The 23,443-nt window shown below is 41.5% G+C and overlaps 2 protein-coding genes and 1 pseudogene across 2 annotated transcripts; all 3 read left to right on the forward strand.

Moving 5' to 3' along the window:
* Window positions 1-1,191: 1,191 nt before the first annotated feature.
* On the forward strand, window positions 1,192-1,776 carry LOC100053176 (RNA polymerase II subunit A C-terminal domain phosphatase SSU72 like protein 3-like). Its single transcript, XM_070275040.1, has one exon. The coding sequence runs from the start codon at window positions 1,192-1,194 to the stop codon at window positions 1,774-1,776; it is 585 nt and encodes a 194-aa protein (XP_070131141.1).
* Window positions 1,777-11,933: 10,157 nt separating this feature from the next.
* OR52B4D (olfactory receptor family 52 subfamily B member 4D) lies at window positions 11,934-12,932 on the forward strand. Its single transcript, XM_001917615.2, has one exon. It carries the CDS (start codon window positions 11,934-11,936, stop codon window positions 12,876-12,878), a length of 945 nt encoding a protein of 314 aa, XP_001917650.1. The 3' UTR covers window positions 12,879-12,932.
* A 7,672-nt stretch (window positions 12,933-20,604) lies between these two features.
* Window positions 20,605-21,184, forward strand: LOC100053276 (RNA polymerase II subunit A C-terminal domain phosphatase SSU72 like protein 3-like; annotated as a pseudogene).
* The last annotated feature ends 2,259 nt before the right edge of the window (window positions 21,185-23,443 follow it).

A 23,443-nucleotide genomic window follows, 5' to 3' on the forward strand; every position in this document is an offset into this window, starting at 1 on the left:
CAGCTTGAAAGCAGTTGCTCTGAAACTGGTGTACATCAAAATCATCTGGAGGGCTTTTTCAAACACAGATCAATCAAGTGTGCTCTACTCCCAGAGTTTCTGATTCAGTGTTCAGGGTCCAAATGTGCATTTTTACAAGTTCCCAGTTGATGTTGAGGCAGCTGGTCTTGGGATCACACTTTGAGTAGCTTTAGGGTGTTTACTGATTTAGAATATTTGCAATGTGAGAATCACTTTAATTAACAGAGGCATAGGCAAATACAATCTGTGGCTTTATAAATAGAGTTCTCTACTGCACCATTATCAAGTGACATGATTATCTATTCTTACTGTTTGGTGCCCCATTCATAATTTTTTGTCTATATTATTTGCTTGATAATTATGAAAATAAAAGAAAAATAATTTAAAATATACTGTATTTTCAGAATGGAAAACACAACTGTATTTGAAGAAATAATAAAGCAGAAGGAGGCTTCCCTCTATTTCTGGATTCCCTTGAGAATCATGAATTCAAGAAAATCAAATGCAGAAAATGCTGTGTTTTGTAACTCCTCAAATATTATCAGCAGGGATGTTTTCCAGCAGTTGATTTCTTGCATTGGGGAGTAATTTTATTAATTAATGGGCAATATAATGTACATCTTCCTGTGATTTACACCTTTACATTTCCAGAACATCAATAGCATATTAAAAAACATGCAACAATACTTGTAATTATATGTCTAATTGAATGAGGTGTAAGCTTGGGAAATTTAAACACATTTTTCACAAGCATGTCCTGAGGTCATTGGAGAGGCCGGTGACAAGCTCACAAGTAGCCTAGTTATGTTGGCTAATATCAATAACTATCCCCATAGAGAGGTGAACCTATGGAACTAACTCCAGATTTTGAAATGCTACCACAAGGTGGCAATGCCTTGGTGGAGAATTGGAGGTTTAGGTGATTCAATCACGGACAGTTCTCTTGATTAGATTAGGTTCTCCGGCTGGAGTCCATGATCACAATCCAATCAATCAAGACGTTCCTGAAGTCTCCTCCCACTTTGAGATGACTCTATATAAACCTGGTTCCTGTTCTTTCCCACTTTGCTAGTTGGAAGAGCTGTAGCCAGGTGGTCATATCCCTGGCTTCAGAGTCCCTCCAGCCACTGAAGCCCACACGTCTCACTCAAGTCCCAAGTGGCTACCATCATGCCCTCATCCCCGCTCATGGTGGCTGTGGTGTGCAAGAGTAACATGAACAGGAGCATGGAAGCCCACAGCATCCTCAGGAAAAAAGGCTTCAGCGTCCGGTCTTTTGGAACTGGATCTCTCGTGAGGCTCCCTGGAACGGCACGCGATCTTCCTGCGGTTTACAATTTCACAACCACATATAAAGAGATGTACAATGACCTTCTCAGGAGAGACAGACAGCACTATACCAGGAATGGAATCTTACACATCCTGGAAAGAAATCAGAGAATCAAGCCCCGGCCAGAAAGATTTCAAGAGTGCCGCGAGGCCTTCGATGTCATCTTTACCTGTGGGGAGAGCATCTATGACCGAGTGGTGGAAGATCTGTGTGCCAGAGAGCAGGAGACCTTCCAGCCTGTGCACGTGATCAACGTGGACATCCAAGACACCCTGGAGGATGCCACCCTTGGAGCTCTGCTCATCTGTGAGCTCTGCCAGCACCTCCAGCACGCGGACGACATGGAAGACAGTGTGGATAAGCTGCTGCTCATGGTGGAGGAGAAAAGAGGAAAGAGCTTTCTTCACACGGTCTGCTTCTACTGAAGAGCTGTGCTGCTTTTGGCTCCTTGGTCCATAAAAACTTGTGCGTGGAGTTTTTGACTAGCCTGTATTTTCCGTGAAAAGTGTATTTAAAGCCTTTTCCACTAAATGCTATTTTTTTAATTTTTAGGTGTGCCACCTGGGAAGAGCTATGAACAAGAACATTTTAAGGAAATGAGGACAAGGACTTCTAATAGTCATGAAAAGACTCCAAATGTGGGGGACGTTGTTCTAGGTACTTTATACGGAGGAACTAATTCAGTGCTCACATAGTCCTGTAAAGAAGTTTCCCTCATGACTACATTTTGTGGATAAGTAATCCGAACCGAATAATGGAGTACTAGACAAGTGATTTGTTGAAGGATATTAAGCGAGTAAAGGCCATCGATTTTTTTTTCAGCCTTCTTTCTGAAGACTCTAGCAGAGAATTAGTTTCCTTGCTTTTTTCCAGCTTCTAGAAATCACGCACATTCCTTGGCTCATGGCCCCATCCTTCCATCTTCAAAGTCAGTCATGGCGGATTGAGTCCTTCTCCATTACATCGTTCTGATCTCCTCTTCTGCCTCCCTTCTCCATATTTAAGGACCTTTGTAATTGCATTGGGCCCACCCAGATATTGATTCAGGTTGATCTCCCTATTTTAAGGTCGGCGGACTAGGAAACTTAATGCCACCTGCACACTTTAATTTAAAGTGTACTGCTTGCAATATCTGAGGGTGTTGCCTCTGGAAATATAATAGAATGAAACAATTAAAAATCTCTAGGAAAGTAAGCATGGATGACTCTTCATTGGCTTAAATTTTTGGGAGCTCCTTGGATTTCATTAATCACACAATAAAGTGGTGTGTTGAAATTAGAAGAATAGGCTGTCGCTTTTTAAAACAATTTCCTTTTGCTCATTTTGAGAGGTATATTAATTATAAGGGTGTTTTCTAACGAAAAAGTGGTATGTTGCGTTTTTACTCATAGATGGCTTTACTTATTGATTGTATCTACTTTTCTAATGCTGATTTCAAACCCTCAGAAAGAAAATGAATTTATATTATTGCTAAGAACTTGGAAGTGTAAATAAGGAGAAACATCCCCAAATTAAAAGAAATGATTTAATTTTGATGACAAGTGTGTTTTTCCTGTTTGGGGACTGATCGTCAAACTCTTAAGCCACATTACTTTAAGCTTTATCAATTAAACTTAATAAATAATTCTTTCTACAATAGTTCTTGTACTTAAGATGTTCATTAGTTTACCTAATTGGATTACTTGGGAATAAATCAAGGCGTGTCCATATGACACAAGATGAATTTCCTCTTGGTTATCCTTTCCAGAGGGATCACACCTGCCACTTTAGTGTTTTTTCTGTTGATGCTGCCACAGATGTCCTTCTGGGGCCATGCCAATGCACAGACATTCAGAATTACAAGAGTTGACACCCACTGGGGAACCTCAGCCAGAGAACAAATTTCTTCGTCTTTTCTTTCAATCAAAGGATGGCACTGAGACAGTATTTGTATGGTTTCTCAAGGGCCAGTTTTGCAGATTGGACTTCTAGACCCCCTAGTCACCTTTGCCAGCTGGCTAACACATCTGTATTGGCTCTCCACCATGCTCCTTTCCTCCTCTGTCCCCTCTCCTGATCTGTGGGGTCGTAATTTCAAAAAAGGAGACTTCCATGAGTACTCCAATGCCCTTCTCAGGTTGCTCCCCACGCGATCTCAAGGTGCCAAATGACACTGCATTCACTGGGCTGCCAGGTGGTGTTCAGCATGGTGCAGGGGAGGGGAGTCCCTTCTTCCAAATGCTGTGTCTGTAGCCCCACATCGTTAAGGTTAATGCTGCCAAATCTTCCCAAGCTGAGTGTTAAAATCATCTTCTGCTTTCACTTCTCTTTGTTTCCTTGGAATTGGGTTGTGGATCAGATGCCCCTTAGTCCTTTCCCATCCTCTTTCTCTATTTTATGCTCCAGGTGCTCATACTTAAACTTCAACAATCTCCCTTCCCCTGGGCTTATCAACTCTTGAAAAATATACACCAACATTGCTTGAGATTAGGGGGAGCACTGACTCCTATGTCCAGCAGATGTATTCAGACTCTGAATCCTAATTTAGGCTCTTGTGCCTATAAATAAAATATTTCTTCACAGCTGCTTTTAACTTTATAGATTCTATCACATAATGACCCTTAAGGAACGCTATCGTACCTCAGAACCTTTTTTTAAAGCAAGAAGTGATAAACGCAATTTATGAACTAACCTCATAGATCAATGCCTTTGTTATATTTTTTTCTCTCCACTTCCCATTTCCCCTCCTTCAGTACTTTTTTTCACATGGCTGTTAAAACTGTATTTTGAAATAAAGATGTGATCATATTATGTACTGCTTCAAAATCTTCAATTCCTATGAGGCCAGCCCTGGGGTGGAGTGGTTGAGTTTGCGTGCTTGGCTTCAGTGGCGTGGGGTTTGTTGGTTGGGATCCTGGGTGTGGACCTACACACTACTGGTCAGGCCATGCTATCATGGCATCCCACATAGAAGAACTAGAACGATTTACAAGTAGGATATACAACTATGTACCGGGATTGGGAAGGAAAAAATAAAAGAGGAAGATTGGCAACAGATGTTAGCTCAGGGCCAATCTTCCTCAGAAAAAAAATCTCCAGCTCTTACCTTTAGGATAAATTCCAAAAACTCTTCTCCAGGATAGTTAATATCCATCACGGCCTGTTTCTTCCCTCTGATGTATTGATCCTCAAATCCACAACCTGGATACATGCATTCATTCAGCAAATGTTTATCGAGCTCCCACCACGTGGTGGGCACTGTTCTCTGAGGGGAAGAGCAGCAGGGAACAGAGCAGGCTAACCCCTGCCCTCCTGGAAAGACATTGCAGCTCTTTGGCCCCAGGGATATGGGTGTGACTGAACCCGTGTTCTTGAAGGACAAGTTGTCGCCCGCAGGTATCCCCATAACTCCCAAGTCTGCCTTAGCTTCCACATAAAGGTCTACCATGGGCAGTTGGGTTTTCCTGCAAGCCCAAAACAAGATGATTGGGCTTCCCAGTTTCTAAGCAGCTCTCCTGGGGGCCTAGCAGAGCTCATTGTCTATCCCTTCTACGGAGCCTGGTGTGCTCTTGCCAACCAGAGTCTTTCTCCCTGTGCCCAGATCAGTGCATTGAGAACAGGGTAAGGAGGAGGCCTTTCTGCTGAGTTTATTTCTACTTTGCACATACTTTTACCTTAGAAACATGATAAAATTCTGGCCCACAAATTTTTATGGTGCAGAATGCACTGCAGGTTTTAAAATTATGGACTATGGTCTCATCTTAACAGGTATGGTATTTTTAGACATCAAAATCCTGGGGTGAAAAAAGTATTTTTATTTTCCAGAACCAATATACATAGCTAACATTTATTACCTGATTTTTATAGGTTAACCTGTATGTATGTATTACTTTGTAGGTATTAACTTTTAACCCTAACAACAATCTTCAGCAGTACAGTAGCCCCTGCTTATCTGTGGGGAATATGTCCCAAGACACCCAGTGGATGCCTGACACAGCAGATAGTACCGGATCCTATACATACTGTTCCTTTTCCTAACGAATGGGCTAACCAGCAGGTAGCATGTGCAGTGTGGATAGCTGGACAAAGGGATGATTCACATCCTGGGCGGGAGGGAGGGGGATGGCTCCAGATTTCATCACACTACTCAGAACAGCACGGAGTTTAAAACTTATAAATTCTTTATTTCTGGAATTTTCCATTTAATATCTGGACATCAGTTAAGTGCAGGTAACTGAAACTGCAGAAAGAGAAACTGCAGATAAGGGGGGACTACTGTAGGTTCTGTCATCCCAGATTCCGCCTTGGGAAACTGAAGCATAGAGGGATTACATAATGTAGCTCTGTGGTTGGTCATGTGGAGGCTGGATGTGAACTTGGACAGTTGACCTCAGAAACTGCTTGCTTAGACACTAGGCTGAACATAGTTCATGTTATATATAGTTTTTATATCCAGGCCTTTTCCTACCTAATGTCAAAAACTGAAACTAGTCATTTTTGAGTAACGTAATCCTGTCAATTCAGAATTTTCTCAGCCAGTTCAGGGTGCATCCCCTCCTCCTTTCTCTCCACGGCTGATTCTAGCTCCAGGGCCTTGTATGGGGCCAGGGCACATGTGGGGAGGAAGTCATTCATGACACAGACATCTGCACGGTGGTGGCGTTCAGGGTGGCTTCTGACCATCAGCATCGATGCTTGCTGATATCTGTGAAATAGACCTTGTCCATTCTAGTTCTCCCATTGTTGGTCTCTGACCTGACACTGCAACATCCTTGTTCTGACCATGAGGCTTCTCCAGCCCCACTCTATTTCAGGTCCTTCTGCCATGCTGTCATTGGCTTGGAAAGCTTTTATGTGATTTTTTCCTTTTTTTGGTGAGGAAGATTGGTCCTGAGCTAACATCTGTGCCAATCTTCCTCTATTTTTGTATATGGGGTGCCACCGCAGCACAGCTTGATGAATGGTCTGCAGGTCATGCAGAGGATCTGAACCTGTGAACCTGGCCGCCAAAGTGGAGTGTGCGAACTTAACCACTAGGCCACCAGGCCATCTTCTATGTGATTTTCTTTTTAAAGTTTATTTTATTGTGGTAAGACACTTACCATGAGATCTACCCTCTTAAAAGATTTTTAAATGTACAATACAGTGTTTGTTGTTACTTTTAGGCACAATGTGTACGGCGGATGTCTATATCTAATTCATCAAATATCACTGACATTTTACACCGGTTGGTTAGCTTTCACATGTATATTTGGTGCCCCTCTGGGTCTGGAGAAGCCTCATCCATATAGTCATGTTAAATGCTTAGAGCCTTTTCTCCACTGTTTGGTGCACAAGGTTTTCACATATTAGCTTCAGCCAAGGAGTCATCAAGAGTCCACTGGTCACATACAATTATGGCTGTTCGTTTACACCTGCTGACATGGAGAAGAGAGAGGTGGATTATCTTTACAAGAAGGTGCAATGCATTTCTGGGCATTTATGGGTCTTTTTGAAAATATTAAAAATAGATTTTAGAATTTCCAGAAAATATAAAACTTAAAAATACCACCTATTGTGAATGAAATGCAGTGCACAAAACCAGGATTCTGTCTTGAGTCTGTCACCACAATAGGTCCCCACAGATCTGATCCCTTCTGGGGTCTGCACCTGCTCCTGTCCTGACAGTCGCTCATCGGGCTCCCTAAGCCTCGAGTCTGAAGTGATGGATAGGCTAATTCTATAACAGAGACGTATGAATAAGTAAAATGCATTAATTTCATATAATTTAATTAATTAATGAAAAACTAGTAGGATTTTCAGAAAAGCATAATGTATGGAGGACTAGCTAGGATGATACACCTGTGTGTTTTTATATCAAAACACAAATTTTTTTTCTGACGGTGAGATTACTTTCTTCTTTTTAACTGTCTTTACTATCTGATTTTAAAAAATAATGTACAAGATTACTTTTTTAAAGATTGGCACCTGAGCTAACATCTGTTGCCAATCTTCTTTTTTTTTTTTCTTCTTCTCCCCAAAGTCCCCCAGCACATAGTTGTATATTGTAGTTGTGGTCTTCTGGTTGTGCTGTGTGGGATGCCGTCTCAGCATGGCCTGATGAGCGGTGCCATGTCCATCCCCAGGATGTGAACCAGCGAAACCCTGGGCCACCGAAGTGGAGCACATGGACTTAACCACTTGGCCACAGGGCTGGCCCCAAGATTACTTTTATAATCAGTTAGAATATAAAGTTATTGCCAAGTTGAAAAAAGTTCGCAATATACATTCAGGATGAGAAAAATCTAAATAAAATTACTTATAAGAGGTAAACTCAAAATGGATCAAAGACCTAAAGATTAGGCCTGAGACAATAAGTCTTTTGGAAGAGAATATAGGCAGTACACTCTTTGACATCAGTTTCAAAAGTATCTTTTCGGACACTATAACTCCTCAGTTGAGGGAAACAATAGAAAGAATAAACAAATGGGACTTCATCAGACTAAAGAGCTTCTTCAAGGCAAGGGAAAACAGGATTGAAACAAAAAAACAGCTCACTAATTGGGAAAAAATATTTACAAGCCACTTATCTGACAAAGGGTTAATCTCCATAATATACAAAGAACTCACACTGATTAGCAACAAAAAAACAAACAACCCGATCAAAAAATGGGCAGAGGACATGAACAGACGTTTCTCAAAAGAAGATATGAATATGGCCAATAGACACATGAAAAGATGTTCATCATCGCAAATCATCAGGGAAATGCAAATCAAAACTACACTAAGATATCACCTTACACCCGTTAGATTGGCAAAAACATCCAAAACCAAGAGTGACAAATGTTGGAGAGGATGTGGAGAAAAAGGAACCCTCATACACTGTTGGTGGGAATGCAAACTGGTGCAGCCACTATGGAAAACAGTATTGAGATTTCTCAAAAAGTTAAAAATAGAAATACCCTATGACCCAGCCATCCCATTACTGGGTATCTCTCCTAAGAACCTGATATCAGAACTCTCAAGAGTCTGTTGCACCCCTATGTTCATCGCAGCATTATTTACAATAGCCAAGATGTGGAACCAGCCTACATGCCCAGAAACTGATGATTGGATAAAGAAGATGTGGTATATATACACAATGGAATACTACTCAGCCATAAAAAAAGACAAAATTGGCCCATTCACAACAACGTGGATGGACCTCGAGGGTATTATGTTAAGCGAAATAAGCCAGTCAGAGAAAGACGAACTCTATATGACTCCACTCATAGGTGGAAGTTAGTATATTGATAAGGAGATCTGATCGGTGGTTACCAGGGAAAAGGGGGGGTGGGGGGAGGACATAGGGGGGAAGTGGTGTACCCACAACATGACTAACAAAAATGTACAACTGAAATCTCACAAGGTTGTAATCTATCGTAACATTAATAAAAAAAAAATTACTTATAAGAGAATATAAAGACAGCAGGAGAATTTTTTTCCAGCAACCATAAATACGGATTTTTGGTGGCTAAGCACTAAACTGAATGTTCCACTAGGCTGGCAAATGAGGTGAAAATGTGCCACAAATATCAAGAATCATGTGTTCTACAAATTGTGCATGGTCATTTATGTACCTTTATGAAGGAGTTAAAACTCATTCCTTATGACCCCAAAATATGAATCTTATGACACTCCAGGGAGGACTATAACTGCAACACCATCCTTTACATAAAGAACAAAAATTTAAAAATCATCTTTGCATATTAATTCCATGCACTGATATTGCAGATTGAAAATAACTTTAATACTCAGTGATTTAATGCCAGCGTAGGTATTCAAACAGGCCTGTGGCAAGGCCGGATTAGCTGGCAGAGGGTTTTTGTAGTGAAACATCATAAATGTGAACACTCGGTGTGGGATGGAGATCAGAGCATGTGGGGAGGAGCAGGAGTCAGGAGAAGGCCAGGGAGGTGGGGAAAAGGACTTAGGGTTCTGGGATTCAGGCCATCTGGGAAAAGGGCGAGGCTGGTGGAGACAGCTGTGTCCCTGGGGCTCGGATATAAGTGTTTCCCTCAAGGGCTCTCATGAAAGAGAATAAACCGCCCAACTGCCTGGCCTGCAGCTGCAAGCTGAATTTCATCTCCAAACTCACATTGCTTCCTGAAGACTCAGGAAAGGCTGGTGAGTGAATTAGACATCTGCAGGTGGGGCGGTTCCAGGATCAAGGTGAGGACTGGGCTGGTGTCAGGTCCCAGATAGGCCAGAGGGGACAGGACTCTTGGAAGCTATTGGTACATGTGGACAAAGAGCGGTAAAGACCAGAGGCACGAATCTGGTTGGTTAGAGCAGAAGAGGAGGGTGAGGTCTGGGAAAGGAGGTTGAGAATATATGGATTTGCTGAAGTTACTGAAAATTAGTAAATAAGGAGATACCATCCAAAAACAACAGCTGCTGTAATAATTAGACTAGATGTGAGAAACAGAAAACAGATGGACTTACTGTAGACCCGTCCTGGCAAAATATGAGAAAGATCCTGGAAATGACAGGCATCTTTGCTGGGTCACCCCAAGCACGAGGTGGGAAGAGGATTTGGGGAGCCACCAGGGCGACCTGGGCAGATGTGAGGAGAGAACCATGGAGAGGAGGCACTGAGTGGGGCATTTAGGATGAACTGGTGTCAGACCAAAGTCACTCTATCAGGACACCAATTCCACAGGCAAATTCTGTATCCCTAGCTTCCTGGCCTCTTTCTGTGGCTCCGATTTAAAAATTTTCCCTGCTGTTCCCTTGCCTAAACACATGGTTTTCATGACCTTCTGTAATGCCTTCCTCTCCAGCCCTGCCTTTGTTGACTTGCGTCTTCCCTGGCCTCTTCTTTCTTGCTTTTATCTACTTTCATTTTCTATCAGGTCGGGGGGGCACACAACTACCCTCATTCCCCTCTGGTGCTCTCCCTTTTGTCTTCTGTTTTTCCACTTTTTCCAAGAGGAAGGCCACCCTCACTGGAGAGAGCCTTCTCACAGAGCAGCAATATGCTCAATAGGAGACGATTCCAAACCGAAGGCCAGCTGATTGGACTCCTTTGATGGGCGCCTCTGATGAAAGAACACTATCTCCCAGCACTTGGAGCGTGGTCAAAGAAGTAGATTTTCCTTCCCAGGAAGGAAAACTAGGGGCATCAAGAGGATAACTGGAGTGGAAAATATAATGTTAATGAGTATAAGATATAACTTAGCCAATGAGCTAAATATTTTTAACTACCCCTTCACTAGAGGGAATTAATATTTGTCTCCAATTCTTCAAACCTATCTGCTTACAAATTTCCTTCTCTTTAATCCACAAGTCTATAGGGTCCTAAAAGTTCCCATTTTTTTTCTATATCCCCAGTTTGTGATATAGTGCCTGTAAAATAGTTATTGCTCAAAATACACTTGCTGCATGACTGAGTTAATTAATGAACCAAAGTACAACTAAGAAATAAATGTTAAATTTCTACATGCAAAATGTCCTCCAAATGTCAGGCAGCCCTCCCCATGCTCCTGGCAATAATGCATTTCTTTTTCCAATTTCAGTCATTTCTAAACTTAGCTCTGTAAGGTGTCAGCACAAGGAGTGCCCCACTTCAGGCACACACACTTTGTCAATGTTACCTCTTAAGGTCTCTTGACCTTCTTCACAAGTGTGCAAACTGTAAGTGATAAATTCAGAAATTTTAAATATCGTTTCTGTCAGTTATTGGTTTGTGATATTTGGCAAATGATTCACATTCATTGAGTCTCAATTTCCTTTAGTGTGAAATGTGAAACATATTCAGTTCCTGGAGTGGATAGTCAACATATAAATGCAAAAACATATCAAGGGCCACATGCAAAGTGCTCACTACAGTGTCCGGCATGAAGCCGATGTGTGATAAATATTAGATTAGTTCCTCTGTGACTGGACTGGATGATGTTCAGATCCCTTCTATCCCCGGAACACCACTGGCCATTTAGAATCCTGTCTCTTCATTCAACTACTGTTCCAACAAACCTCCACAGGCGATCTTTCTAGAGAAGAGTAATTATTCTAAACTACTGGCTTCAAGACATCTGATGGCCGCCCCCTGTGAAAAGGATGGAGTCTAAGTGTGAGGTTGTGATCCAGGCCCTTCACAATCAGGAAAAATCTGTCTGTGCAACCCCTCCCCTACCTTCTCCTGTATTTCCTATGCCTCAGCCACCCTGGGCTGAGGAAATTTCGAGAATGCAAACATTTCTCATGGTGATTCCCCATTTTCATTCTTCATCATATGATAAACTACTCAACTCAAGTCAAGTACCATCTGTTGCTGCCTTCCCAGACACACACACGGTTTCCTCTCTATATTCAGGACCAACTGTTTGTAGGAGAAGAACATACAACAATATCTTTTACTTTGATTAGTTGGAAATGTATATCTTTTAATCAGAGTGTCACTCCTTGGGGCAGAAAACATATCCTATTCATCTTTGTACGTCTTATTATTTACATGTTCAAAGAAGATGGAGAGAGTGGAATTTGCCAAAATATCCTGGTTTCTTCACAAAGAATATTACAAAAAATGTGTGTTTTCCTGTGTCTCCATGAATAAGAGGTGATGGCTCTGGTGGTCTCCCCAGGCATGACTACCTTAAACCACACTGGTGTTAGCCACACAGTCTTCCACCTGCTGGGCATCCCTGGACTTGAGGACCAGCACATGTGGATTTCCATCCCCTTCTTCATTTCCTATGTCGTCGCCCTGCTTGGGAACAGCCTGCTCATCTTCATTATACTTACAAAGAGCAGCCTCCACGAACCCATGTACCTCTTCCTCTGCATGCTGGCTGGAGCAGATGTTATCCTCTCTGCGTGCACAGTACCTCAGGCCTTGGCCATCTTCTGGTTCCATGCTGGGGAGATCTCCCTGGATCGCTGCATTACTCAGTTCTTTGTCACACACTGCATTTTCATGTCTGAGTCGGGAATCTTGTTGGTGATGGCGTTTGACCGCTACATCGCCATATGCTACCCCCTGAGATACAGCACTATTCTTACACACGCACTGATTGGGAAAATTGGTGTTGCAATCTTTCTGAGAAGTTACTGTACAATTTTCCCCATAATATTTCTTTCGAAAAGATTAACTTTCTGCCAAAATAATGTCATTCCACATACCTTTTGTGAACACATTAGCTTGGCCAAATATGCTTGTAATGACATTCAGGTGAACATCTGGTATGGACTTTTTGTCATAGTGTCAACAGTGGTCTTAGATGTCCTGTTAATTTTTGTTTCCTATGTGCTGATTCTCCATGCTGTCTTCCGCATGCCTTCCCAAGATGCTCGCCACAAAGCTGTCAACACGTGTGGCTCCCATGTCTGTGTCATCATCCTCTTTTATGGGCCTGGGATCTTCACAACCCTTACTCAGCGGTTTGGATGCCACATTCCACCTCATATCCACATCTTGCTGGCTAATGTTTGCATTGTGGCTCCACCTATGCTGAATCCCATCATTTATGGTGTCAAGACCAAGCAAATCCGAGAGCAGGTGGCTCACATGTTGTTTCCAAAGCAGAAATAACTTTGGAAGAGGAACAGAGTTTTCAGCATCTCTGACTATCCATGATGTAGTCGATGGGAGTGGTGGGTGGAAACATTAGTAATAAGCTGAAACGTTAGGAAATAGCTCAATGAATTCTGTTTCTGGAGTAAGTTCACCAGGAATGCTGCAGGACTTACATCTTCTATTGTCAAAGCAACAGAGAGAGCAGTGCCACGTTTGATTGAGCAAGTCACCTCCTGCACAGAGCCTGTGGTTGGACATATGAATTTCGATCATGTAGCCTTCATTTCACTAGCCTGATCTTTAGTAATAGATGGAATGAGAACAGTGCTCTGGTCCTGGAATTTGTTCAACTATTCCTCACTGAGTTTCTCATTCTCTGAGACACCTTGTGACATCCATGGACAATCACACACAAAGGACACAATGTGTCAGTTATGCAGGATGAGTAACTTCTGGAGATCTAATGGATAGCATTGTAGCTATATACTGTATTAGTATGCTGTATTGTAAATTTGTATTTGTATTATAAATTTGAAATTTGCTAAGAGATTTGATCTGAGGTGTTCTCACCACACAGATACACAAATTGCAACTATGAAAGGTGATGAATGTGTTAATTAGCTTGATTGTGATAATCATTTCACAATGTATTCATATACCAAAACATCACATTGTACATCTTAAATATATATACTTTTTGTCAATTATATCTCAATAAAGGAGGAAAAAATGAGAATTCACCTAAAATATAACCATTAGATGGGTTAATAATTTGGTGTGTATTCTTCCATATCTTTGTCATGTATATTTATGCATTTGTGTAAAATAATATATATATGAACATATTCATAAATCTGGACAGACACATACACAGTTGTGCATTTAGAAGAAGTGGAATGATCTTCGTTATGGCAGATTGCCGTGTGCCGTCACCTGACTTGTCCGTGACTTACATCAGCAAGTTGTGAGAGGGCCTGATGGGTCAGTGTTAATCCCTGAAAAGAGAAGGGGGATGGTTTGGAGAACGCTGGTTGTGGATAGTGGAAGTGGCGTTCCTCTTCTTGCCCAAGGATAATCCCTCTGGTGTGACATTGACTCTGGCAGGGGAAAGGGGAATTCACGATGCTCGAGGCAGCTACCATATTGTAGCCAACTCCTGAATGGTGGAACCACGACATGCATTTTTCCAAGTTCCTTTTATAGCAGGATGTTACAGTGGAAGTTAGAATAGGGTCTGCATTAGACACAGGGAGTGTGACCAGGAACTGTTGCATGAACCCAAGGCAAGACCATTACCTTCGAGATGACTGACATAATTGTGCCCAGGAAAGACGTTCCATAGAGATGGAGTCAAAATAACTCCCTGAAGGCCTTTGTATGAAACACAAATGCAGGACAAGCATAGAAATGGATGTGAGCCCACAGTGAGGTTGCCATCCTGAGTAACAGTGAGTAAAAGTTTGCTTTAAGAAGCTGTCCCACTTGTTTATTCCCCCTTCACCTACTCTGGGTCTTTGACTCCATATAGCAGCCTTAATAGAGCCACAAAACCTAAATGTCATCCCACCTCCCTCCCTCCCCAACTTGCTTAGAAGGAACGCCATCCACCACCGCCACAGAGTATTGAATGAGTCACTTGTGTAAATGGGTTTAAAGACATTTATAGGAACACTTTCAGGATTAAAACATATTAAGCACATATTTTTCAATAAACACACCCTAACAAACAAAACTAAAAGTTTGTCAACAAAAAGAGTGACTCAACCAATATTAGTGTATACCTGTTATAAATTACCAGGACTAAGCTAAGGCCTGGGGAGACAGACATAAATATCATAGTCCCTTCTCTTAGAGAGGCCATAAACTAGAGTAGACAAAAATTAAGCAATTAAAATGCATTGTGATAAATTATGTAGAACAATGAAGGACAGGCACTTCACCCAGCTGGGAGTGAGAGAACTCCTCCTACAGGAGCTGATTCCGGCACTGAATATTGACAAGCAGGAAGAGTGAGCCAGGTCGAGGGCTTGGGAGAGGAAGTGGCCAGTCTGAGAAGGGCAAAGTGAGGAAAGCAGTGTGTGGAAGAGGAGTGGCAAGAGATGGTCTTTATGAGATAGGCAGGGGGAGAATGAGGAAAGGCCTTAGATATGAAGGACTTCAGGACATTCCATCCCAAAATATGCCACTTTGGAATATTGATTGTTTTGAGCTGAAGGTGCTTGAAAAACAGCCCATGCAAGAAGGGCTCTCTGACCTACCCTTTTCTACTTAAAAACTGGCCACACGATTTCCTTTGAAAAGGTGTGCTCCCTGTGCTGGAAAGAGAAGAACATCCTTATCCCCAGGGACTGGGAATCAAGTCCGATGGATCTGTACAAACAAACTTACTAAAATAACCCTTATCTTCCACGAGTTCCCGCCTCCCTCCCCCCGTATATCTCCTAGTCACTTCCCTACAATTTACTGTCCTTAGCCCAAACGCTTTTGTCTTATCATTTCTTCACAAATTTATCATTTCTTTGTCTAAAAGGTATAAAACCTTTTTCCTCTTGTCACTTGTTCACGTCTTCATTCTCTTCTTAATGTGTATGTAAAATTTTAACTGTACATGTAAAATTTTAATATATTATATATACGTAAATATACATATTATATTTATATATAAATATATATATTTAATATACCATGTATATGTAAAAATTTAATATATCTTGCTTTTTTGTCTGCTTAATCTGTTTTCATGTCAGTTTAATTTTTGGTTCCAGCCAGAGACCCTAACAGAGTAGAGGAGAATTTATCCTTCCCTCCAGATTCCACACTAGAAATTTAGACTTTAACCTGAAGCTCACAGGTGGCTGTTTGAGAGTGTTAAGTAGAAAGTCATGATCCGATTTTGGATTTAGAAGGTAAATTATGCTGATTTTCGCCATTAGGATTTTGGTATATGAACTCAGACTTAAATGAATTAGACTCAAATTTTGGAAACTGGCAGCGTCATCTATGTGTCAAATTATTAATGGAAGTCATTTGATCAATTCCTGCTGCCACATTTGCCATTGTAAATACTGTAAAAACCCAAAATTCAACTGAGTAAATTTGAAGATCTAATTGGTTTTATCAGGCGATTCACGACTCAGGCAGCAGCCCATCTAGGAAGCAGCAGTGTGCTCGAAGGGGCCGTCCAAAACGGAAGGTTTTTATAAAGAGGGGCCTGGGGCAAGGGGGTTATTAACAAAAGAAAAGAAAGGATTATTTCAGGCACGTTGTCTTATTTTTTGGGGAAAGAAAGGGCAGGGGTTTTATCATGTAGATTACTTCACTACTGCAGCTCGGGAAATTTCAGATTGTTTAAAGATCACCTTCCTGAGAGACTGAAATTGTAATTGTCTTGGTTTTGTTGATGCAAAGAAATCGATAATCTACGAATCAAAATTGGGGGGAGTTTATCATGAGGTAACCCTAAGGACGCTATATCCTGGGAGAGTACCTTCACGAAGGAAGGAAGGGCTCCAAAGTGGGGTGTACAGGGTGGCTACATAGCATATTGGAACAAAGAGCATACATCACATATGCTAGTGAAACTGAGAACTAAGGAGTTAGAAATCTCCCCTAGAGCAGAAACTTTAGGATAAGCTTTGCTAACTGCAGCTGTGCATATTCAACATAAGCAACTGTTGTTCAAAACTAACCAGGTCTTTCTGTCCCTCTTTAGTATAGGAGGGAGCTGTCTTTTCCAGGAAGCCAAGGTCCAGATGTTAAGATTCAGTCTCACAAGGCCAAACGCAGACTGAAGACGAAAACGAACCAGAAAAGTTCCAGTCAAGGAAAAAGAAATTCAGTCTTCAAGGCCAAATGCAGGCTGGTGGGAAGACGCCAACCAGCAAGGCCACATGCCCCCGCTCCTCTACCTAAAATGCCGGCACATGCTCTCCCTCCCCTACCTACAGCCCCAGGTAAAACCCCCTACCTTCTTCCCTTCAGTGAAGTGGATCTGACTTTTAACTCCCACATCCTTGTCTGGCTGCCTTTTGATAGTAAACCTCTTTTCTTGCTGCAAGGCTGATGTTTCAGTTTTTTTTTTTCTTTTTGGCCCTCCTGTGGGATGGGTAAACGAACCTGTGACTATGTTTGGTAACAATAGGAATGTCCCTTTTACAATAGTCACAAGATTGCTTTGCTGGCACAGCAGCTCAGTGAACACAGTAGGCCAGTGGCCAGCAGGTCAGTAGTCACAAGGTGAGCACAGAAGGTTGGTAATTAATCCTTAGTTTCTAGGAAGAGATGCTTATCCTTAAGGAAATGCCGATATGGGGGAAAACTACATCCTTATCTTTAAGGGCAGCATTCTTGTCTTTGGAACACTGTAAATGTTTAAAGCAGATGTACAATGCATGCTCAACAGGCCACATTAGGCCCTTTTGGAAAAACAAAGTCAGGCCAAATTAGTTTTAAACCACATGGCTTCCAATATATCCTATTTCTTGCCATTTATTCATCAGCTTGCTGTCATGGGGACCATTTTGGTCCTGTTCTTCCTTTCTTTTAACAATAGGGATACTCAAGTACAGGAGTTTTATTACACAATTTATTCCAGATATTTGTTAAAAAGAACATATGTGTTACTTCAACTAGTTAGGATTTTTAAAAACTCTTAAAGTCCTTGTCTTTAATTAATTAGTTCCACAAATATTTATTGGACGACTACTGTGGGCTGGACACTATACCAGGTAGTAGGTTACACGGTAAGCAAAAATACCTCAGGATCTTTCAATCAGGTGAGAAAGAAAGATAATTAAATTATCACACAACTGAATGGGCTTTCATGAAAGCTTTGGGATTTCAAAGGAAAAGCTGTTGGAGCCTGGGGGTGAGCATAGTCTTCCTTGAGGGAAGCGACCTTAGGCTGCCATCTGATGGCTGAGTAGACCATTTACAATGTGTTTGTGGATGGAGTTGAGGCGGAGAACTTTGAAGGGAGAGCACACAGCCTGTGCAAAGACATTGAGGCTAGATGGAGAATGGAAACTTAAAAGAGCTAAAGAGGACCAAAAGATCCCAGAGTGTCTTTCTGACAGGCCAGGTTAGGACCTGTCTCATTTTTCTTTAAACAAGGGAAGCCATTGCAGTCTTTCAGCAAGGGCCGCTCCTGATCAGATTTGTGTTTTCCAAGGACACCTCCATCTGCTCTGAGACCTAGGCTGTAATGGGGCAGAGCGGGAGCAGAGAGACTTGAGGGAATCTCAGGCTTGCAAAGTGAGGGATGGAAGATATTTCCTGTAAGATAATCTACTTCTCAAGCGCACTTAACCTTGGACCTGAATTGTCCTGGTGTCAGCTATTTTTTATACAGCTTCAAGGCTTTACTGCTCCAAGTGCGGTTCTCAGCCTAGCTGCTTTAGCATCATTGAAACCAGCAAACAGCCATTGATGATTAAGTATCTAGGTACTAAAGTTTTTTTTGCAATTACTGATTATATCTTTTAGCTGTTTAACCCACCCATTGTTAACTGTGCTGTTTAGGCAAGATGCTATCTGACTCCCACTAGGCTCCTATACATAACATCTTCCTGGAACCTGGGTCACCATGGTAATGGGCGTGTGAGCTGTTTTTCAGGAGTAAGAACTCCTTGTCCACTCCAGGCTGGTTGAGACCACCAGCTCATCAACAAGGCCCGTGCACATGTCCGATAGGTGACCTTTTGACGTCAAGAGGCTAAAAACTCCACCCTCACATCATGCTAAACCGCCATTTTGTGAACATGGGTCCTATGAAGAGGCATGGAGTCTGACTACGCTTGCGCAGACCATCAATTCCCTCACCTCTCCTCACCTTCCATCACCTCTCTCCACATTTCAGACCACCTTTCCCCCATCCCATGAATATCCCTGAGTCCCTGTTTTCGGGGAAGTGAATTTGAGGTTCACGCTCTTGCTTCCTCACGTGGCTGCTTTGTGAGTAAACCCTCTCCCTGCCGCAATCTTGTCGTCCTGGTGTTTGGCTTTCTGGGTGGTGGGCAAAAATGAACCTGGTTTGATAGCATTATCTGGGAGCTTGTTGGAAATGGTCAATCTTGGATCCCAGTCTGGATTAATGAATCAGAATTTGTATGCTAAGAAGCTCCTCAGGTTATCTGAATGCAGGTGTTTTGAGCAGCACTGCTTTAGGGCAAAGATTCTCAAATTTGGTTGCACATTAGAAACACCCAGGTAGTTTGAGGATCTATTCCTATCTAGTTCCCACCACCAGAGACCTGGATTCAACTGTAACATACATTTATTTATTTATTTATTTTTGGGTGAGGAAGATTGGCCCCTAGCTAACGTCTGTTGCCAATCTTCCTCTATTTGGTACGTGGGATGCCACCACAGCATGGCTTGATGAGTGGTATGTAGGTCTGCACCTGGGATCCAAACCTGTGAACCCCGGGCCACTGAAGAGGAGTGCATGTACTTAACCACTAGGCAACCAGGCCAGCCTCTGTCACATTTTTTCCCCCTGAATCTAATGATTTTTAACAATTCCCCAGGAACTTCTAATGTACAGTCAAGTTTAAAGAGGAACTTTACATTTTCAGAGACCTCTGCCTTTTGGTAGTTTTCTCAAACTTTGGTGTGCATTGGAGTCATCTGGAGGGCTTTTTAAAACACAGATCTCTGGGCTCCATTCCCAGAGTGTCTACTCAGCAGAGCTGGGGTCCAAGTTTGCATGTTTATCAAGTTCCCAGTTGATGCTGATGCTACTTCTCTGGGGATCACACTTTGGGAAGCCCTGCCTTAGAGTGTATAATGATTTAGGAAAATTTGCAATTAATAGTCACCTCTTATAAGAGAAGCATGAAAAATACATTCTGTTGCCTCATAGATAGATTCGTCCCTGATAATTATAAAATCATATGTTTATTAATCCTTTTTGTTTGATATTCTCTTCATAATTTTAAAGTCCATAACATTCACTTAATTATGATACATAAGAAAATTAGAATCAGTTTAAACATATTGTATTTCAGTATGGAAATGCTCAAAGCTGCACTTGAAGGCACAAAAAGTAGGCAGAAGCTTGCATCGATTTCTGGATTCCCTTGAGAATCATGATTTTAAGAATATCAAATGCAGAAAATGCCGTGTTGTTGTAACTCCTCATATGCTCTCAGCAAAGATGCTGTCCTGAATGTGATTTGTTTGTATTGGTGAACAATTTTATGAATTTTTGGGCAAAACTATGTGCTATCTCTCAATAACTTACACAATTGCACAAGAAAATCTAAACGTATGTTAAAGTACAACACTTGTAATCATATGTATACTTAAATTGGATGTAAGTTTAAAATTTTTGATCAGATTTTCCACCCAAATTCGTTAACAGTTCATTGCAGAGCAAGTTTCATGCCTACAGTTAACATAGTTATCTTGGTCGTTATCAGTCTCAGTCCTCAGTCACCATGTGAATCAACGGGGCCAACTCCAGATCTCCAAACACTCCTGTTTGTTGGCCACATTTACTGAGATTTAGTGATTCCGTTGATTCAATCACCCCCACCGCTCACCTGATCAGATTACATTTCACCTGATCATAATCCAATCAATCAAGACGTCCTGGAAGTCTCCTCCCACTCTGAGGAGGTGATTCTGTTCTTTTGCACTCTGCTACTTGGAAGAGCTCTAGCCAGGTGGTCATCCCCCTGCCTTCAGAGTTCCAGAAGCCAGTAAAGCCCACATGTATCTGAAGTCCCCAGTGGCCATCATGCCCTCGTCCCCACTCAAGGTGGCTATGATATGTAAGAGTAACATAAACAGGAGCATGGAAGCCCACAGCATCCTCAGGAAAAAAGCCTTCAGTGTCTGGTCTTTTGGAGCTGGATTTTGGGTGAGGCTCCCAGGAGAGGCACCCAATCTTCCCGTGGTTTACAATTTCTCAACCACATATAAACAGATGTACAATGACCTTCTCAGGAAAGACAGACGACGCTATACCAGGAATGGAATCTTACACATCCCGGGAAGAAATGAGAGAATCAAGCCCCGGCCAGAAAGATTTCAAGAGTGCTGTGAGGCCTTTGATGTCATCTTTACCTGTGGGGAGAGCATCCATGACAGAGTGGTGGAAGATCTATGCGCCAGAGAGCAGGAGACCTTCCAGCCTGTGCACGCGATCAACGTGGACATCCAAGACACCCTGGAGGACGCCACCCTTGGAGCTCTGCTCATCTGTGAGCTCTGCCAGCACCTCCAGCACGCGGATGACATGGAAGATAGTCTGGCTAAAGTGGAGGAGAAAAGAGGAAAGAGGATGGAGCTTTCTTCACACAGTCTGCTTCTACTGAAGATCATGACTGGTTTTGGCTCTTCAATCAGTAAGAACTTGTGGGTGGAGTTTTTGACTAGTCCATATTTTTGGGGATAAGTATCTTTAAATCCTTTTCCAGTAGATGCTATTTGTATGATTTTTAAGTGTGCCACTGAGGATGAGTTACGAACAAGAAAAGCATTTTAAGGACAAGGACTTCTAATAGTCGTGAAAACACTCCAAACGTGGGGAACATTGTTCTAGCACTTTGCACGGAGGAAATAATTCAGTGATCACATTGCTTTGCAAGGAAGTTACCACCAGGGACTCCTTTTTGCAGATGAGCAAACCAAAGTTTATAATGGAGTGCTGGACAAATGATTTCTTTTAGGATATTTAGCAAGAAAATAACATTGTCCAGTCCATCAGTTTAAAACAATTTCCTTTTGCTCATTTGGTTGGTATATTAATTAGGAACTTTTTTCTTTAATGAGAAAGGATTATATTGCATTTTGAATTTAAAAACATCTTACTTTTAGATTATATCTCTTTTACTAAAGCCAACTTCAGTAAAAACCTAAAGTAGATAACAGGCTGAATATTATTTCTAACATCTAGGAGTTATCTGTTCAATTACTAGCTCACCCATGTACTATGAGTGGGAAATTTAGATTTAGATTGAGATATGCTGTATTGGACACATAGTGGTATCTTGAGTAGACAGCGTGGTTTCAGTTAAGAGGCAAATGGAATGTTCACAAGATTGGTGATGATAAAAATAAACAGCATCTGGTGGTGGCAAATTGCTGAAAGACTTGAGTAGAAATGTAACCACAAAAGTTAGTTATGCCAAAAAAGAGCACTGTGACTGCGACATCACTACAGGTGTGTCTGACAAATTTTTATTTCTTGACCTGAGTGATGTTGGTCTTATAGTAACTCATTGTCATTTATTTGTTTTGTTTTGTTTTCTGTAATTGCGTTTCTTTCTTTTTTTTTAAAATAACAAATTTTAAAAAATGCCCAAAATGAGAGGCAGTGACCTAACGTTATAAATATGTCAATGGCTTTAGTTGTAATTATTTTGTTTCCTAGTCCTCATTTCTCATGCCCAATCTACCTGATGTAGCCTCTTGATTGTATAATCACTTTCTGACTGTTGTTCCTGCTTTCACTCCACTCTAGATCCACCGGGCAGAGGATATAATACTTCAACATCATTCTATTGGTCAAAGCAAGTCATGAGGCCACATAGATGCAGGGGGATGGGTAATAGGTTGTACTCTTGATGGCGGAACTCCCTCGTGAATATAGGGAGGGAAGAATTACTGGCAACCGTTTTTGCAGATGGTCAACCACACTTGACAGACTGTCAGATTGCAAAATATTCAAAAGCTTGACAAATACTGTGCTGGCAAGTTTGTGAGGAAAAAGGACTTCCATACATTGCTGGCAGGAATGAAAAATGGTATAGACTCTATGAAGGGAGTCTTTCAATAGATAACAAAACTGCAAATGAATTTAACTTTTGACCAAAGTGATCCTACTTCTAGAGATTGACCGTGATATCTATCAATAGAATTATCTCACTGGAGAAGAGAGAAAAAGAATGGAACAAAATAAAAGCCTCTTAGGTACTGGTGCAATGACAACAAAATGTCTAACATATATGTTGTTGGGGTTTCAAAATGAAATGAGAGAAGGGGACAGAAAAATGTTTTCTAAGAAATACTGCTGTATATATCCAAATGAGGTAAAAACAATAAATTTACTGATTCAAAAATCTCAGTGGACTTTCAGGAGGATAAAAACAAGGAAAGTATTGCCTAGGCCCATCCAAATCAAACTGAAAATTAAGATTAAGTGAAAAATTTTGAATGCAACCAAAGGAGTCAGGCAAATGAAATAGAAATGTGGCTAAGAGAATCCAGGTTCACTCGTCTTCTACTAACTGTTAAGCATGTACATTTATATACCCTTAGATAAGAGAGCTAAATGTCATGATTCATGACTCTGGAATTTGAAATTCATGTGAGCCCCGGTGATGCATATAACTTCAACATAATCCTTCTCATGAAGAATAAAACTTTAGAAAACGTAAGTCCATCTTAACTGTAAGCACTTATGTTCCCATTGCATTAAAATACACCTGTAGCAAGGCTAGCTTAGGTGGTAGATGGTTTTTATATGAGATCATCGGGAGAGAAGCAAAAGAGAAAAGGAGCAGGAAGAAGTGAGGGGGGTGGGAAGTGGTCTTAGAGACCCAGCCCATTTGGGAAGAGGAGGAGGCTGGTAG

Source organism: Equus caballus, chromosome 7 (genome assembly GCF_041296265.1).
Source record: "Equus caballus isolate H_3958 breed thoroughbred chromosome 7, TB-T2T, whole genome shotgun sequence".
NCBI lineage: Eukaryota > Metazoa > Chordata > Mammalia > Perissodactyla > Equidae > Equus > Equus caballus.